The sequence below is a fragment of the Micropterus salmoides genome, unplaced genomic scaffold (genome assembly GCF_014851395.1).
Source record: "Micropterus salmoides isolate LMB-PRFRI ecotype aquatic unplaced genomic scaffold, ASM1485139v1 Ms_hic_scaffold_16, whole genome shotgun sequence".
Taxonomy (NCBI): Eukaryota; Metazoa; Chordata; class Actinopteri; order Centrarchiformes; family Centrarchidae; genus Micropterus; species Micropterus salmoides.
The window spans coordinates 13,152,062-13,171,790 of record NW_024040707.1 but is presented as its reverse complement, the minus strand read 5'-3'; the positions used below and the strand labels follow the sequence as shown (position 1 = coordinate 13,171,790).

At 43.0% G+C, this 19,729-nt stretch overlaps 1 protein-coding gene across 6 annotated transcripts in view; it reads left to right on the top strand.

Annotated features, from left to right (window-relative positions):
* The window catches only part of LOC119905314 (IQ motif and SEC7 domain-containing protein 1-like), a 95,008-nt gene that overhangs the window by 41,779 nt on the left and 33,500 nt on the right, over positions 1–19,729 (top strand). Inside the window, exon 1 of one of the 6 annotated variants that reach the window (XM_038722189.1) lies at positions 1,417–1,564. The exons of 3 other annotated variants lie outside the window; for them this stretch is intronic. In XM_038722189.1, coding sequence (XP_038578117.1) covers positions 1,446–1,564 — 119 coding nt within the window. In that variant the 5' untranslated portion in view covers positions 1,417–1,445. Of the gene's footprint in view, positions 1–1,416; positions 1,565–10,427; positions 10,551–13,065; positions 13,218–19,729 lie in introns of those variants that run through there. 2 more of the 6 variants (XM_038722193.1, XM_038722191.1) reach the window with 2 other exon arrangements.

Here is a 19,729-nt window from a genome sequence, read left to right as displayed (position 1 = left end):
GATATGACAGTCACCTTGGCGTTAACACTCGATATATGGACAGTGCTGTGTGCCATTGAGTCCACCTGGGAAGAAATGTAACCTCCCTTCGAGACTGTGCACCATCAGCGCAGGGTTTCTGTCTCCCGTGTGTGTGTGTGTGTGTGTGTGTGGGGGGGGCTTTTAAAAAGTCCTGATGAGAGCTTGTCTCCATAGACACTCTCCTGCCTGCCTGCAGTCCCTCTTTGGATGCTGTTACCTGGTGAAGGTGTCAACAACAGTACCATCATTTCCCCAATAGATGCACAGTACCTTGTGGCTTAAGGAAGCCACTGTGCTGTAGGTCTACACCATCTATAGCTTGTGTTCATTCTGACCCATTTTGCAGCAAAAACTTTTGAAGATTCAGTCTTAATTCATTTTCCTCCTGAATTAAGACTGAAACTTAAGTAATGTTGCCTTATTTCTGCTTAATTTTTCACACTTCCTTTCTGATTTTGGCATCACTTGTACGTGATGCAATGTCTGTGCAAGCAACACAATTTCTATTTCAGTGACTTTGTGTGTCAGGCGACATGAAGTCCAGAACTGTAGAAACAGTTTGTAGCTCCTAGTCCAAATGACTTATTTTTGTTCTGATCATGTCTGAAATTTTAATTTGCTTCCATGATCCCATCCCTGTCTTCTCTGTAGTGTTTTGTTTCTGTGCAGACATAATTAATCAGAACTATGCAGCATCCTTACCTGTTAGTACCATCCCTCATTAGGCTGGAAAGCCTCATCTGTTTTGAAAGACACTACAGAGAAAAGTGCATTGATTCCAGAAGAGAGAAAGATGGGGAGGGAGGTTGGGTGTATGTGCGAAGAAGAGAAATGGGAAGAGAGAGAGAGATAGGGATAGAAGGAGAGGAGAGAGGGAGTGAAAACAAAATGGGAGGGAGGAGAGAGAAGGCATGATAATGAGCCCTACCTCTGACACATCCTTCTGTTTCTATGGAGACCAAGGAGCCAATCGTGTGGCCCTGCTGAGGACTGTACTACTTGGAGCATATAAGAGGGTGGAGAGAGGCGTATGCAGATACTTCTCTGTGTTTATGAGAGGCAGTCAATAGTAGCTCTCCTGCAGGTCGCGTCCTCTTCCTTTTTCTTTAGGATTAGCAGCCTCCCCAGGCACTGGCACCTGTAAAGAATTATACCATGCTTTTAAAATAGAGGCTTCTCGTAGGTGCTTGACAGACAGCTCCTTTAGCTTCTGGGCTCTACGACACTTCCCCCACGATTCCTCTCCATCACCATCAGCAGCACCCCCCCACCAGCCTCCAGCCTCTTGGACACTCCTTGTTACATCACACACATTGCTCTCTGGCAGCCCATGTTTGTGACTGGGAGGGAGAGGGAGAGTGAATGTGAGTGAGCCAGTGTGCGCACACCATCCCATCGTCGAGTCCCATTGACCAGCATACAGGATGGACAAACCAAGTGTGTGGCGCGCGGTGGTGAGCAGCACGGACCCCAGGCGAACGCGAGACCCCGGGTCCCACTCAAGCAGACCGGGCTCTGCCATGGGTTACCGGCTCTACGACATGTGAGTAGCATGTTCATTGTGAATGCTGTCAGGCGTGCTCGCCTGCCCGGGCGGCACTGGTGTCGCTCCCATTCATGGAGACAGCAGTCGAGTGGGTGGTGGTGGAAAACACGGTGTCTACCTCTTTAGTGTCTATGCTGAGTCACCTATAGCATCCAGACCTTGCTCTGTCCTCTCATGTTCCCTTCCTGTGCCCTTAGTAAACAACGTCTCTCTCCTGGGGAGGGGCGCTGAGGTGGAACATACGTTTGTTGGTGTGAATGAGATGCAAAAATGTCACTGGGATGATTTCATACCATGTGTCTTTACACAAAGTGATGAAACATGAATGTTGTATTGTATTTGTGAGCCCAAATCACAACAGAGTCATGTGAGCAACGGTTTTAGAGCATCGGGTGGCTGGGGGAAAATGACTCATTTGTGGATGATGCTGTGACAGCTTTTCCTGGGCACATGAGTTCCTCACATCTTCTGCCGTATATACTGTATATGGGGGTGTGAGTGTGTTCTCGGGTGTGATTTGAACAATGTGTATGTGCGTGTTGTATTGCTAGAGTGTGTGTGGTGTGTGTGTGTAAAATGCGGCTGGGTCTGAGCTGTTATTTTTGGGATGGTGATGAGTCCTGCAGTCTGTGTGTGGAAAGCTTGCATCTCTACTTCAGTTAATCACGTGTCACATCTAGCTAGGATGAAAGGTGGACAAAATTAAATTGTGTTTTTTCTTTGAAGTGTGTTAGGGTTTGTATTTTTGAAATGGTGCTGTATAAGAATTGTCTGCACACAATCTACCCTTGCCTAATACTCAGCACCTTCAGTATTTAGCTGAATAAGCATTCTCCTACCTTGTTTCTCCGCAGAGGTACATTTAAGTTTGTGTTTTCGTTGTTGTAGTGTGTTTAGATTCTACCCTGTAAGTATAACTATGAATGTGAACGCTTGAATTTTTCACACATGTACTAACCAGCTGGTGCGTAACGTTGAGCAGAATTACCCTGTCATGTCATGATCTAATCCCATACATGGTGATCATTCATTTTAATGAATATGAGACCTTCACAGGTCTCCACTGAGTCCTTCACAGGCAATCTGCCCCTGCTATTCACTGGCTTAAAGCTCTGTTTTGTTTCCATGTGTACAGTGCACATTATTGCATGAATGCATTTCTCAGATCAGTTCCTTTAGTGTATGAGTAATTATGATTGGATTATATGATTCATTCTGTGTCTGTGGTCTTCTTCCATCCTTATAGATGGAAAGTCACGTGACCAGGCCGAGGGGCAAAGATCACGAAGATCAAAGTTTGGTGCAAATCAACAACTTTGTGAAACATTTTCTGTTGTTGTTACAGGACAGAGGAGATGTGCTGCAGATCGACACTAATGTGTAGGTTTGACTGAGGCTCACAGTGTCTGGCCAATACTCATTTAATGAGGAGCTGGAACGGCATGACTCTATTCTGTTGTAAATGTAATTTCACCATTGCTGGCTCCAGTCCCTCTGGAATTGTAATGCTGTGCCTATAACACTTGACGGCGAAGAAAAGGGTATTCTGGACTTGGCCAAAAATAAGGTTACTACACTTCACTACTCTGGCCTGAAGGCATGCAGAGGTTGACTTGGTTGGAACACTCAAAAAAACGACAAGATATGGGAAGTGTATTTTGTTTCTGTTTAGCACAAACGTGTACGCCTTGAAAATGCATATTCATATCACATATATAAGAAAGAACAACTGAGGCATTTAGGTAACTGGTTGTCATACAGTTTACTGGTGCAATGTACTGGACCACACAGCAGGGAGAGACACTGAATGTTTGCACTGCACGTGTTGCATTTTGTATAATAGTACAAATATTGAAACTGTAATGGTATTGCTAAGCTCCTGCATTGGTTTTGTCAGAAGGGACATGGATCTGTAGATTCTTTGCACCAGTAATGCTGCCCGGCTTCTTTGTTCAGTAGTTGTTGTTACCTGGCTTACGCATGGTAAAAAAATCATCGCTATCTAATAATATGCAGATTTTTGTAATTCTGATCATGAAAGATTTGTATCAGAGTTGGGATGTGCATGTCTTTTTTTCAAAACCAAATGCCTGGTAATCCTATTGTCTGTGACATTAACGTCCAGGAGGTTTGATCTTTGTGCGTGGTTCTAAATCCCTTCTTGTGCTCAGCACACTGAATTGCACCGATAAGGTGACTAATAAACATCAGTGGGCTTCATACAGATAATGTCATGCATTCTCAGAGGGCATTCATGCCATGAAGCCGTTACAGCAGGAATTCCCATTTCCCATTATTGGCTGAGAGATTTTTAATGCTATGCCCCTGTTCAAGTGACGATAGCGCTGATGAAAAATAGAGTGCGTCACCAGAGCTGTAAGGCACTGACAGCGCATTCCTCCACTTTGAGCCTGAGCCTTTGACAGCAGAGTGTGCTAGGCCTGCGAGACCAATAGAGTGCACAAAGACTAGCTGCCAGCATAGCTCAGAATATGCCTCAGCCGGAGACAGAATCTTTAGGATGCATGCCGCTATTGCATGAGACAGCAACTGTACACAATGCACCGCATTGCCAGCACATGACCTGGCACAGAGCATGCTGTCAGTTCATGTGGCATCAGTGGATGGGGGCATGATGTTCCAGAGCTAGACGTGAGTCACTAGTTAAAGCAGGAAAACATGCTGTATGTATATACAGGCCTGTCCTTTTTAATAGTTTTTCATTATAATCATAATATGATTTGTGTCTTCTCTGATAGAGTGACTGTCTGCTGCCATAAATGACTACAGTCATTCTATAAGGTGGACATGATTATAGCTATTAAAGCACCGTCATTACTACTTTAGTCATTATACCAAGGGCTGTATAGCTTATATATAGCTTATCAACTTTTGATCTCTTCTTAATGGTTTTGACAGATAGACATTAACACTTTAAGTTTTCCTCTCCTGCTCCATCAATAATATTCTGAGAGAACAGACTAGAACAGAGCACAGTAGAACATAATAGATCATGAATATATTAGAATTGATCATAGAGTGGTCATGAATCACCTCACTGAGGTGTTTTGCCAGCGCAGATGGAAAGAGAGCTCCAACACTAGATCAGTCTGTCAAGTCAAGCAGCCTGCTGTACCATACTGTACCCTACTGTACCCAATGCTACAGTAGCCATTTGGCTCTTGGCTTTGGCTGAGCTCAGTCAGCTCAAAGGCTGTCATTTGCACACTCAAATGTCAGCAGCTGGACATCTGTAGGTTGGCACTGACTTTTCAGTGGCTGAGTTTGCAGCTGGAGCTGTGTCAGCCATCTGTAAGGATTATCAAACCAATGGGAGCTGCTGGGCTCTTATGGGCACATCTCTGTGAGTTAAAGTTTCCTCAGGGGAGTAGCTAGTCTTGGTGCATCTGTGGTTTGAAACCACCCAAAATAAGCCCCTGCCTTTGCCAATAGCCACGTCAGAAGCGACAGCACAGAGGAGATTTGGGTGCATCAGAAAAGGATGCATCTCTAGAACATTATGTTCCTCTGGGAAAAATGAAAACCGGCATGAGGATATGTTTATCATCAACAAGTTATATAATAACCACCATAACAAGATGTCACTGAGCATGTTATCTCGCATATTGATTCCTATTCTATGGTTTTCTGTTCACTGTGTCAGAATTGAAAAAGGGTGCTGCTTTCACGCTTTAAGCCATTTCTACAGCGTGCATACCAACTGACTCATGCTTTTACAGTATATTTATTCTATGCATGTTTTTCGTTTTTCATGACTGGAATTTCAGTCTGTGCTGTGCGTGCTTACTTTATAGCAAGACGTGATAATCCTGTCAGGGATTCAAACGGTGAATCATAGCGATGTGCAAAAACTGGCTCTGTTATAAGGCTGTACACATCATTCCACAGACTATATCATTTTTATGATTATTAAAGAAGATACAAACATCTCTTCTCTTTCAGAGTGGACTTGAGTGTTGTGTCAAATACAGCCTGGTGTGTTGAACACGTGCGCTTGTCTGGTGGTCCTGCATCTAAGTGTACCCTCTCTGACAGGGAAGACGGCTCTCTTCATCAGTTCTGTTGCCCAGCCTCAGGTTATGAAAGGCCTTCAAGATAGCTGGCAGAGACTGAAGACAATAGGATCCGCCTCCAAGCAGCCACAGAGGATTTCACCCCCCATTTTTTGTTCTCTTTTTCTTCACCTTGCTGTCTGTCCTGTGCTTTCTGCTTTATTGCAAAGCCAAAGCGCGAGGAGTGTGTCTGCTGTTATTATCCCCTCCTGATCCTGCATGCGTCTCTCTCTTTCTGGATTGTCTCCAAACCTTCCTTGTCCTTCCCTTCTGTTCTGCCCCTTTCCCCCCTCTACCTATCTTCTGCCTGGCTGCTTCCAGGCTGGGGGTTAAACAGCTGTACTGTACAAACTTGTGCGATACAATAGCTTGCACTTGTGCAAACTGTGCTGCAACTTTCATGTAAGATAGTCTCCCCAGAGCACTTCTACAAAATAATCTGAAATAATAGTAGCTGCCCTATAGTATAAGCTGACATACTAGTCAGATACTCTTGAGCTTCTGTGCCTCTCTCTTTGCCAGTAATTGTATCTCCCTGCTCACTGCAGGAATTGTGTTTTTTAACCCAAATAGAAGAGGAAGCCTAACTGTGTGACACATCAGTGAGGCACCATTATAAATCCCCCTGAATCTTAGTTGTAAACTGCATTGTCCATGCAGCTCCCATAAACTGTGTTTATTGATCTAAAAATAAACGCTGTTTTTGTGTAGAAGTTAGAGAGGTAGACTTGAGATCTAAAGTCTGCCATTTATTGCAAGCTTCTCTGATGCGGTATAAATAAGAAATAAATTAATTTCCATGATGTATTGGGTTTATGTGCTCTGAGTGAATCAGCATGCCTGTCAGACTCCTCATTCCCCCAATCACATTAGTTAGCATAGACGTTGCTCCAATATGCCACCAGGGGGTGAACTTTTCTAACATACATCCTTTCAGACAGACCCTCACACATTAATATGCGCCCAGGTTCTTCTGTATACTTTAAATACTAGTTATCATGATATTTTTATCATGAAGTTTTAGTGGCTTTTACTCTACGATGTATGATGGTTATTATAGCTTATGGAATCTGTTTATCTTCTTTTGTCCCCTTTTGAATGGATCAGTTTGGCAGGAAGGCCTAACAAGACAGACAAAGGGTTAGCATTAATGCTATTGTCCAATCAGATTCTTTGTGGGCAGGACAGCCACCCTACAAACGGGTCGATTTTAAGGTCCACCCATAATTGTCATTTTCTTGCATGTCTGTCTTATCTTTTATAGCCGTGCTCCAGGTTCTTATCCATGGTTTGTTTCTCCAGTGTATTGCACAAGCTGAGCACAGCCGCTTGTCCACTACTTCAGCTCCCCGTTTCACCCATTCTCAGGTACCATTGACCAGAGGATTTTCTGCAGCAGGTTATTTTCTACTGTGCTTATTGACTGCACATGACCCACACAGAGCAGGTCATCGTGAAATCCTTAGGGCGGCTTATCAGCGATTTACTGGCTCAGTCGCAGGGACTGTGAGTTCCCTGCATTGTAAAGCACAACATCAGCCCGCATCAGTGTACTACAGTATAATGCACTCGTAGAAACCTGGAGACAATGAGTGCTTGTCAAAAGGCTTTTATAGGCGTTTCACATGAGGTCATTTATTCAGATTGATGGCTGAACAGATATAATTGTCTGTCTTGTATAGCCTTTTGATCTCTGAAACAGTGTAGCTACATAATGATCTACCTGTGGTGCGATGGGGATTTTAGTCAGGCAGGAAAGAAGTACCTATCATATTTTTATGTCCTCACCATGCTTTTTTGCACTCATAATGACATACAAACACATGCTTTTGGTTGCTTTATATGACCCTTTACATAATTGACATTGACCATGACCTCTGCTGAAAGGCACTGACATTGATTTGCAGGGTTTAGACCTCCATCACAAATGCGGAAAAGAGCATCAAAATGAATGATGAGTGTTTGAGTCCTGGTGGCCTAGCAGTCCGAGGCACTGAGACACGTGTAACCATGTAAGGTCCCAGATGTGAATCAGTCAGGCACTGCTGTTATTACCCCCCTCCTTCGTCTGATATTGCCTGTCACTTTCCACTCTTACGTATAGAAAAATCTCTCAAAAAAATTGGTAGTGAGTAATTTGCCACTGGATACATCTCACCCTTGCCAAACACTGAAAAAAACTGACAGCCTACAAGATAACTCTCAGCTTGATAAAGTGTAGGTGGAGACATGCATCGTGATAATTAGAAAGAATGTTCATTTAGCAGGCTCTTTAAAGCACGCACACACCAGTTCACCAGACATATGAACATGCCAGTGCCATGTTGGGTGATCATTCCATCTCATTATGAAATCATATACTGTTGTGGTTGTATACAAACATGCTCAGCTCTTCATCCTGCAAAAACAAATAATAGCCTGTCATGTGTGCTTGAGTCAGAGCCATCTGTGTTTTTCTGCCAGTCAGTGCTGCAATAATTGCTCTTCTTTGCCTTTGACAGACTCCAGTATGTTCTGCTCACATAAACAGTGGGGTTTCCACCCACACTCACCACTGGCAGGCAACTTCACATGAATGAGAAACGGGGAACTAAAAGGGTTCTCCATCTGGTATGACCCACATGAGTAAGTCGTCATGATGAACAACAGCCATTATGTGCTTTTGGAAATAGTGAGGAAAATATTTATTTAAGTGCAGTCGCTTACCTTTTAACTGTGGCCTTAATTGCGGTTGGTGGATTTTATCTCCAGCATTAGCCTCTATCTCTAAATATTATCTGATAATCTGCACTAAATTCGCTTCCTAATTTTTCTTCCCGACAAATGATGTGAAACCACTGAAGTTCAGAGTGCTGAAATTTTAACAGGAAGATAAGCACCCTTGTTATGTAGGGAGAACGTGGAATGTTAACTCACTGAAAGGCAAGTTGAGATGAGGAGCACAGATAAAAGACTCAGTCAGTGTGTGGTCATTTTCTGCGATTCCTGATTTGTGACAAAGGGCTGATGAATGGTGTTTAGATTAATTAATTCCTTAGTGTCCCTGCTGTTCACACGGGCTGTCATTATAGTCTCTGCGCTGCTCTGGCCTGTCTATATCTTGGCTTGGGAAAACAGAGGAAGCCCATATTGTGCCAGGAGGTGTGTGAAAAGAGTCATGTGGAGATGACTTGTCAGACAAATCAGATCTAACTACACCAATTAGTGTGTTAATGTGTAAATATGCACACACAATAATATGTGTGTTTATTTGTGTGTTTGTACTCTGCTTGTTTGTCTAAATAAATTTTTTGTGTGTTTGGACACTGACCGTGCCTGAATATTGATGAGGGGCCCCTCCACACCCCTTTCCCATGACTGCTGGGACTGGGTGGCACTGCAGCGTGGCACTGCATCTCAGGCAGAGAAAGAACAGCTCTGTGCTTGTGTTCAAATGCAACCCCCCCCCCCCCCCCCCCTTACACATGAAAAGAGAGCAATGTTTTATGTGTCTAAGTCGTATGGCTCCTCTAAGCACTGCAGCACATTGAAACATGCTTCTAATGAAGACACACATTTCTTTGATCCAGGTCTATCATACTGGCCTTCTTATACTCATAAATTCAATTTCACCCCATTCGTTCTGCCATTGCACCATTCCTATCTCAGCAGTTAACAGTTTTAATTCAGTTCATGAATCACTCTATTGACCATAACTGAGCATTTTGCCCAGGCAATCTAGGTGCAATTGTGTTTTCTGTAATGCTTCCACGACCTTGATGAGTCAAATAAGGCAACATTTCCTTTCGTTTACTAGACACTGTGAAAACATGAAAGCACTTGAAGCTCATATTTATTTTAACAAAGCATGTGTTTAAACTCATGTGCTCATACAACATTGCAGCAACCCCTCCCCGCTGAAATGCAGACCAATCGCGGCTACTCTGCTAGGCTTCCATTTGAAGCTTCAGTAGTACGGTAGTGTTGCCCAGCAACCAGAATCGGCACATTTCTGGGAGGTCCTGTGTGGATGGCAGCAGCTGTAAGAAGGGGAGAGAGAGAGAGAGAGACAGACAGAAAGAGGGAGAGGATCGGGAGAAGGGGACATAGGTAGGAGGAGAGAGAGGGGGATTTTGCTGGAGGACGGAGAAAAGGAGGAGAAGGGATGGCGTTAGGCTGAAGAAAGAGCCACGCTGAGAGTGAGAGAGAGGACCCAGTCTCTCACCTCATTGGAAAGTTTGTTCTGGCAGCAGAGGAGGAGACTGCAGAGGAGGCCATTGATGATCCTTGTTGAGTCTGTGGAACAGGGATGAGCGAGTTTTGGAGGGTTCCTTCCCATACCTGCACTCCTACACATTCCAGTACCTGTGCCTGCTGGAGCATTGCAGTGCTTCGGCTGTAGCCATGATGTCTCAGAGGATCCTGGGCTGACGCACTGTGTTCAGGGACCGGCACAGAGGACAGACTGGCTGACCTGGATAGGAGCTAAAACAGAGCCGAAGCAGCCAAAATAGAGCTTTTTTTGGGGGGGTGGGGGGTGGATACCGAGCATAAATACTGGGGTCCAGATCAATCCTATCGAGGGTTCCTAGAAGGCCTGGCTTTCTGGGTTGGCGATGATTGAGACAGGTCCAGGAGTGATGTGGCTGTTCTGGGTGGGTTAAAACCACTCAGGCTGTTATCCAGTGGCAGTGGCGAGGCTGACGCTTCAGAGGAGGACAGACCCGACGTCCACGCTAGCGATTCACTGGCTGAAGAAATGAGTAGCGTCCTGTGCTTGTGGTGCCATCCTGGTGCCTTTTAGTGTTGTTGGATCCAGCTGCTATACTGCCCTGTTGATTGTCTGAGCTGAGGATGTGGAAGTTCAAAGCGTTTTGCCTGGATTACTGGCATGTGCTGTGTTTGCACCCTCACAACAACTTTTATAAGAGGTATGTTTACGTTCTGCGTTCTGCAGTCATGTTTGACTTAGATCATTTCTTGAACTTATTGCGCTACGTGTTCTGGACAGCTCATATTTATCAAAGAGCGCCATCAGCTTGTTGATGTTGCTGCCTGTGTTGAATTGCAGCATTAAGCAAATCAATGTGTTTAAAGCAGACATTGCTTCATCAGTCATGTCTGATTGAAAGAGAAACTGTTGTGGAGCTCAGCTCTGCACACTGACTGAGAGAGACATTACTCAGGGGCATGCAAGCTGGCTGAACCATCGATTTCTCCGAGGGAACCAGGTTATGGCTGTTATTTTGTAGGAGCACTTGGTTAAGTAACTTGGCACTTAGAATGATCTTGTTTGTGTCGGTTGTCTGTTTAGTTGGCACTGCTGAAAAGGACGAGATGAGCTGGCTCTGACTGAATTCATTCATCTCTGTCCGATTGGGAATGTCTCCCCATTCACCTTTCACCTACTGCATCATATATGCCTGAGCTTGCAACAACAGTTGACACAGAAATCAATTTTTTATGAATCTTTAATGAGTCTTTCACCACAACATGCCAATCATGACATCAGATTTAAGTTAATGTCTTTTGGTGACACTTCAAAGTGTAAATCACTGCAGTGAATAAGAGAATGCAAGATATCTAACAGCTTGAAGATCATGGTTTCCTTTTCTGTGCTTGAATACAACATATTAGAGGTTTTACCCCAGACATATGTATTCTGCAGAATCCAGGTATGTTAAAAAGGTGCACACTCGTCTCTCACACTTTGTAAATTACTCACCCCATCCCCCTGCTGCTGTTTTGAGACTCTTTTACAGCCTATCACGACACACATATTTGATGCTCTACATTCCATACATATACTTCAGCCCCTTAAATTGTGATGCACATTGAGCTTGCTTGCACAAAACTATGTTGAAGGTGTAAACAAAAAGACAGACATGAATGGATTATCCATGGGTGGTCTTCACTCTTAGCTTAATCCACCATATGTCTGATGATCTGTAATATCAAATGTATTTCACTTTTGTGTTTCAAGCTGCAATTTAAAGGACTGTAGTTGCTCAGAATCAATACTTTGCCCTCATTTGACATCATTCAGATCCCAGGTTATGCAGTTTTACAGACACAAGCTACAATATTTTGTTTCAGTCTCCTCCTGCTACTCCGACACAAAATATCTGACCAGCTATGTTTGCAGAGAGTTACTTCATACACATCCAGTCCCGCAGATGTTTGATGTCTGAATCAGAAGTGAGCTGCGGTGTGAAAACACTGATCCAGTATGAAATTCAGCGTGAAATTCAGGACCACCTGCCTTCTGTCACATCTCAATGTGCTAATGCACATATATAAACACACAATTTGTTAGTATTCTGAAGGTGAGGATACAGTATGTCCATGATTCATTAATAATGCATCACCGCTTTAGCTGGCAGCTCTTCTTTGAACATAGGCTTCAGCCCCCCCCCCCCCCCCCCCCGAACCCCCGCCCCCCAGGTGTAGGTGCTACCTCAATACCAAATGCTGCTGATCAGCTTTTATGTCAGATCTTTTATTTTGTAGTGTCATATACAGCAATTTCAAATCTGACTTCAAAAGGTGTGTGGTCCACTTAGTTCTAAATAATAAAGAAATATCTTTTGCAAACTGCTGCAAATGGCTGATCTCAGTCCATGACTCAGTGGGCTTTGGAATTATTTAGGAAGATTGTTGATTTTGTTTTTCCACACACTGTGAACAACTCATTATGTGTTTAATCCCGCAGAGTTACTGGAATATCCTGGTCATTGGGCGTAACTCATTACATTGCTCGGGCTTCAGAGTAACATAGTCGGATTGTATCCCAGGACTGAGACTGTGTTGTTAAAGCGAGGTCAGTGTAGTAACTCAAAACAGCCTCTCCCAGCTGCTGAACTGGGGTTCACCCTCCCTCCTGCGTGGCCTTCCCATTGAGAGCAGTGTGATTGTTGGCCACGGGCCCAAGTATTACAATACACACAGGGACTTAAAGCTCTCATGCTCTTTCTGTCCCTCCATCTATCTTTATTACTCTTTCTCTCTCCCTCTTGCAGTCACTTCCACATAAACACAAGCACACACATAACATAGGCCCTGCCCATCACCATTGGGGAGCACCAGATGAGTGGAAGATTGCATTGGACGGTGCAAAAAGGAACAAAAAGGAAGGGGTGTCTGCAAAGAGGACTGGTGTGGTTCAATGTGGGTGGAGAGCTTTTGTTAAGAAGAGGGATGATTTTCTTCTGCTATATGCACCGGGCCTTTACCTTACTTGGTCATCACGCAGCTTGCTAGAGCAGCAACTCTGAGCCCAACATAAACCAGGGCAGGGAGAACTTCGAAAAGGCATAGACGAAGTAACTTTAGCAGCAAAAGAATGAATTTCTCTGTGGTTTTTCTATGGAAAGTGAAGGATGTGGTGTGTAATTTGTGGTCAGGAAGGGAGTGAGCACAGACTGTACTTTTTGTGGCTCTTTTAAGGGGAGTTGCTGCAGTTTTGTGTTTTTCAAACTTTGCTGAAACTTCCTTTCGGTGCCATGCGCATTTTTTTCCGGCATGTCTGATGCCTCCGGTGATGTCACTGCCATATGGAATGCGATGTGGAAGTACTGCATCTCCAGCCGAACTATAAGGTAGGAGACCATCTGGCACGGACCAGTGTGGATGGCAGTGGCCTCCAGTATAAGTGAGGGTTGTCTTTCCGACTAACCGCAGAAGTCTGTGCAGATATTTCTGACGTCTGATCAAATAACATCCCTGTCTATATGCTCGAGCTTAGTGGTTTCCTTTCCAGAACCATGGAAATAAATTTTCACTGGCCTACAGCTGAAAAAGGTGGACAGTGAACAGTAAAGACATTTTCAAGGTCTTTCAAGGCAGTCTACTTTATCAAGGACATGTCTTTGGTAATATGACTTAAGATTAATCTGGCTATTCTTCCATTCATCATCTCTTTTAAGCCTTATTATCGCTTAATTTAGGCTTACCATAGAAGTGTACAGCAGGAATGTCCTCTGACATACAGGATTCAAATCTCTCTGAATGAACCCAGCACAAAGATTATCATTATTCTGTATTATATAGAAAAGATTTTCCTTCTTCTTTTTATTATTCAGACTCCATAGCGATAGGATTATGTGATTAATTGACCAATTTTGTATCTTCCATTGTGCCTTTCTGTTACACTCGACCTGTGATAATCATGTAGCCTGCAAGGAAAGTCAAAAGTATTTTAACACTTCTGTACCTCGCACAATGTTGACTTTCATATAATATCTCTCCTATTTTTTCTCTGAACTTATTGTTGATGTTTTTGTTGTGTTTTTTTTTTTCTTTGGTTTGTCTTTCTTAGATCAGATTTTTGTTTATCCTTACTGGCGGGCAAAGCAAATATACAGGGATGTTTTTAGTCATTATATTAAGATTTTGAGGTCAGTGCAAATGTATACATTTAAGAGTCTGAATATCTGATAACACTTTTTTTTTAACAAAAACAAATAACAGTATCACCAATCTGACTATTTCTCTCTCGATTCACATTCCAATACCTCAACTCAGGTTATCTGCCAGTCCAGAACATTGATGCAATCAGTGTTGCCAGATTGAGCTGTAATCTGGGTGGGTAAAATTGTTTTAGACAGTTTTCCGTGGATGAAAAGTTAGGCTGTAACCCAATAAATCACAGATGTCATTTCAGTTGATTACAACTAAGTTAAAACTTTATTTCAATTTTTTCTGTCATAGCTCTGTGATAAAATACTTGTAAAGGTGTACATCTGTTCATAAGAGTGAAAACCTTTTAATGCAAACATTATCTAACTGACTGATTTTATTAGAGTTTATGACGTTTATGTTGATATGTTTTCTGTATTGTAAGCATGGTTTTGAGTTTGCCTAAATAGACGAACACAGACAATAGGACCGAAAACACCTTTTCTTAAATGAAAATTTTTAATTGGGCTACTTTTATAATAACTGGATGGGTTCTAAGCTCTGATTGGGCTACTTTTTGGGAGGGCTGACAGTAGCTGCCCCAAATGAGCTCCTTATTACTAGTCCAGTCCAGTGCTGTCTATCCTTTTATATCCCCGTCCTCTCCCCCTTTTCTGGATGGTACATTGGGAAAGAAAACAAAACATAAAGAACAATATTTGTGAGCCAATGGAGCTAAACATCCTGAATAGGTTAATGCTATATCTGAGAGATTAAAGTAATGTGGAGATCCATGACTGAGACGGGAATCCAGTAACAGTGACACCTTAGTCACTAGGGCAGGGTACATCTGATCTGACTCCAGTCAGGCGACGACCGCATTACTTATTTAATGCATGTGGATCTGGAGCTTATCACTAGTGCCTCCTCATCCCATGGTGGGTATCCATGGGACAGAGTACAGGAGGAGGCTCTACAGTGTTTCATCTGAATGAACTGGGGTGTTAAACACTTCCTGACAGAACTGGACTGCTTCATAATAAGTAAATAGCTCCAACGGGACTTAACTCGGGGGACATTAGCACAAATCGGTGTTGGCCTGAGCTGGACCAAGTGCTGGAGAGTAGGTGATTCAACATCATGCTTGTAGATCAAATGAGAGCTGGCGCTGACCCCTTTGTTGGTCTCCTGCTTTGGTAGGCTGGCTTTATGACAAGCGAGGTCTCTTTTTTTTTTTTTTTTTTGGCGGGGGTGGCGGATTGAGAGGAACTGCTTGTAATGGAAAATCAGCAACCTGCCAAAGCAAGCTTGCAGTTCCACTGTGGTGAGTGAAAAAAATACACTCAGGGTTGGAAAAGCTTAGATGTGTCTAGGATGGAAGTCGTATTCTGGTCAGAAATGTCAGGATGATGGAGATGTGAAGAGGCTGTTAATGGTGGTTTCAAGTTGCACTTATCCATAAAAGAAAAGTCAACTAGTTTTCCTGCCTTGCAGATTTGGTATTGAATAGATTAAATTCATGGTGATATTCCTTTTGTAATTATAGGATTTATTTCCAGAAGTGGCACAGTCACACAAACTGGTGCCAAACCCAAATGTAGTTGATGCAGCATATTTCCACTCACCTGCTGCTCACTTGTCCAAATGCTCATCCAGTGGAAAATAGGTTTACACTGCAACACTTTGTATCCTCAGGCTATTGCCATGGGCTGGCTTCCATTTGGGGTGAATCTTCATGTATTTTTTTATCAGTGCCCTTGACCAGAACAAGAGCTTGATGCATGTTTTTGATCCAGTTTACGGGTATCTAAAGCATATATGCACAGGCCTTTTCTAATCTATGCTTAAGTTGTAGTCAGTGTCCACACTCTCAATAATTTACACTCATGTCTCTCTCAGAGGGACGTCAGCATTGTGGAACATTTTTTCTCTTCTTTAGATTACTTTTATATTACTTCCTAAGAATAATAGTTTTATGTAGCGTGGCTACCTTGTTTTGCTGAAAGGACATTTGATTGTGACAGTAATGCATTTGCTAGTGTTGTGTGACCATAAGGGAAAGGATTGAGAATAAACTACAGTTTCACTGTCTCTCCCTTGCTGCAGGGTTACAACAATATGGGAGAATATATTTGTGAACACTGCCTCTGCTGCAGTATCTACGCTGCTCATGTTAAGCTGTACAGCTTTTGAAATGCTAATCATCTGAGGAGGCTAGTTTGTTTACTCTAATGCTCAAGAATGCCACCCTCTGGAGAGACCACTTTACATGTTCGGGGTGTTTGCTGAGGTGTCTGATGAGGAAAATGCATAGAGTACAAATAAAGATTCATACGTAAGGAACAATTTTAATATTTTTGTAATGTCTCCCAGTCTTCCTTTTTGTACACGCTATGTATGATGTAAGTTGGGCCAAAACATGTGTTGTTTCTGCTCTGCCCTGCTCTTTGTGATCAGCGGGGGGACTGTAAAAGCTCAGAAGGAAACACAGGCACTGTCTCTTTCTGTGTCTTTTTTTTCCTGTTATTCTACTTTTGATGACATATTCCTTAACATCTCTTCACAGCGCTTGCCTGGAGAATAATGAGGGTGTGTGCTGCATTAACTTATGTAATGGGGGTTGCGGGTGGTGGTTGGGGGGGGGGGGGGGGGGGGGGGGGGGGGGGGTGATGAGCTCATGCTGCTGCACTGCAGCTCTTCTATACACACTCTGCACTTTGTGGTCTTTATACTATGTGCACACTCTTGCACATGCACAGATGCATATATTATGCAGTCTCAGTTTGTGAACAGTAGTCAGTTATTGGTTGATTCACATACAAATATGTAAGCACATGCTAAAAAAGAACAGTTCATAATTGTGTAATTAGAACCCAATGTAGTCTTCTGCTGCAGAATCCCAAGACTGGCATGCATCGTCTTCAGTTCTTTATCGCTAATCTCTCTAGGAATTAGTGTGCGTACATTGTCTTTACCTGCACCACTGTAGGTACTGGGAACTGATGCTCAGCTGTGAACAAGCTGAGCCTACAGAGCTCAGGTTTGTAATTGCTGATAATCCCCCAGCTCTTTTCTGTGACAAAGCAGACCCTCATTATAGAGAGAGTGTTTTGATTTATGTCAGAAATGAGCAGTTGATAATGGCACAACAGTGCATTTACTCTGTAAAACAGAATGGTCCCTTTGGGGTCTTTCAGCTCTGTCTCAGCCTGCAATAAATATGTGGATAAATTGATAAACTACAGCTGTTGGCAGAACACTAAGCATCAGAACATCATTGTCCAAGATTCTCAATGCTGATATGATAAGCACATTAATTATATGTAGCACAGCTAGGAGAAAGGACATACATCGTCTGTATACTCTGTGGCTCTATTATATAAGGCTAATTAAGAGCCAAATTTAAAATGTTTTCATCAGTTCATATTTGATGATGAACATGTTTTTTTTGCATGCATAGTGTGAAAATAGCGCATGTTCCTGCATGAGAGTGAAATAACCGTGCTGTCAGGGAGGCTGCGACTGGTGCTGGTAAACAGTCATTAAAGTTAAATGTTCATCCTGATTGGACTAATTGCTTTGAGCTGTCTGTAAAAGCAGGCACGTACACAGACATGTATATCTTATAACGATACAGGCTGTCTTTTTTTCTTTTTGTCAGCCTTAGCTGTTGCCTTGACAACTGGCCTCAGAGATCTGTGCACGTGAACGCAATTCTGATAAATCCTGCTTTCAATCTATGAGGCTCCATCCACAGAGACATCTAATGCGTGTATCACTCAGGTCCCATAGTCACATGACTTTCCCCCATGCTTCTCAGTGACATCATTCACCAGGGTTCACTCATTCCATACAGATATTGTCAGTCTACCTTGTTTTTCTTTCTCCTTTAGACTGGAATTCTGACCACATAAATGAATCAGTGGTGCACAAGAGTTGAATTATTGATAATCATCAGCTTCGTTATTATTACCACTAGCAGAATTACAGTGGGAACTCATGTGTCAACTTACTGTAGGTGTCAGGGCTTTTTACCCCAACCTTGAGACATTTCATTTGCAAATAAGGGCCACTTAAGGCTGTAATTGAAATCTCATTTCTGACAAATGAGACGAAAAGATAAACCTGCCTCCTCATGTGGACATAAACATGTCCGCCTGCAGATTAAATGAGTTCCCTCGGGGAACCAAAGAATAAAGTTCTTCTCCCTCACAATCTGTAGCTCTAACTCCTTTGTCCCTGTACATTTTACCGCGTTTTGAAACAATAACCCTCCCACTGTTGCTCTACTTTACATCAACTTCTTTCCTTGCCCCCTCTTTATAAAGATGAGTGGGAGCCTTTTTGATCAGTCATATATATATATATATCCCTAAACTCGACATCACTCCCGGTGCAGCGTGGACTGTACACTAGCACCATCTGTTGGTAGAGAGACTTCAAGACAGAGAACAGCCTCAAGGTCTGAGAAAATCTCCTGTGACCGCTTGATATTGGTTTTATGTTGATCTCCCTCCTACTGTGTGGATAGTCCACAGCTTTGACTGCACGTTTTTTTATAAAGAAACAGACAAAGTTACTCGTCAAAGTTGTCTGCCTTTTAATGGCCACTTATTCAATTGATTCGTGCATTCTGCTGTGAGTAAGTCAAGGGCAGAGAGCTAAGTAATTAAGGAATGGGAGATATTTTAAGTCAGATAAATGAGCAGTCCTCAATTCAACTGTGAGCCATTGGTGAGTGGATTGAAGACAAATTAAGGCAGATGGGGGCTCTTGCCTTGTCTGGAGTCCCACAGAGGCTGCTGCAGCGTTGTAGCCTGTTTCTCTGGCTTCTCTCCCAGATAGATGTTATAGAGATTTACTGCCAAGGTTTACTTATCAGGTCTGATATAATAAGGATTTTCCCCACAAGAAAAAATATTATTTCTTAGTTGAATGACTCATATTTCTTAGAGAGGGAGAAAGAGAACAGTTTTAGTTTCATGTGAATCATAGGAGGCCACACCACAGAATGCGTGCTCATTGCTCAGAACCTCTGCTCTTTTTTTTCTCTGAGTATTGACACATTTCCATCAGCTATGACCAACTGGACAGAACTGGCCCAAGCAGGACACAAAAGCAGAGGAAGCACGGAGGAAAGTATGTTTGCAGCACGGCAGTCTTAGACAGTGTTACTTGCAGATACAATGTCAGTACAGTATCATTCATTCCTGAATAAGTAGGATATATGGTCATTTAAGATGATTTTTCACCTGTCCTCTGACAATCTCAAACCTTTTATGTTTAATCAGATTTTTAAAGAGATTTATAAAGAGATTGTTAGATGACCTGTTATCTAACTATGTTTTGGATTGTGCTCGTGCAGTCTGAGGATGTCTTCTGGTTGAGAGCTCAGATTTCCCCTTCGGCAACACCATGTGTCCTGAAGAGTGAGGGATGAAAAAAAAACAACAATCGGTGACCTTGCAGAGCTGCAACACGCAGGCTCCGTACGTGTCCCCACTAAACCTCAGACACCAACACAGCAGCTGAATAAATGACCACAGAACAGGGTAGAGGCATGTTGGGGAGGTGAGAACGAGAGGATAGCAGATTACGGGAAAGGGAGCGAGATAGGTTAATGAAAGAAAGAGAAATTCAAAGAAAGTGAGGCTGTGAGGGACACAGCTGAGTGAAGCTGATGAGGTAAAGGGAGGGAGGGTGCTCTGTGTGA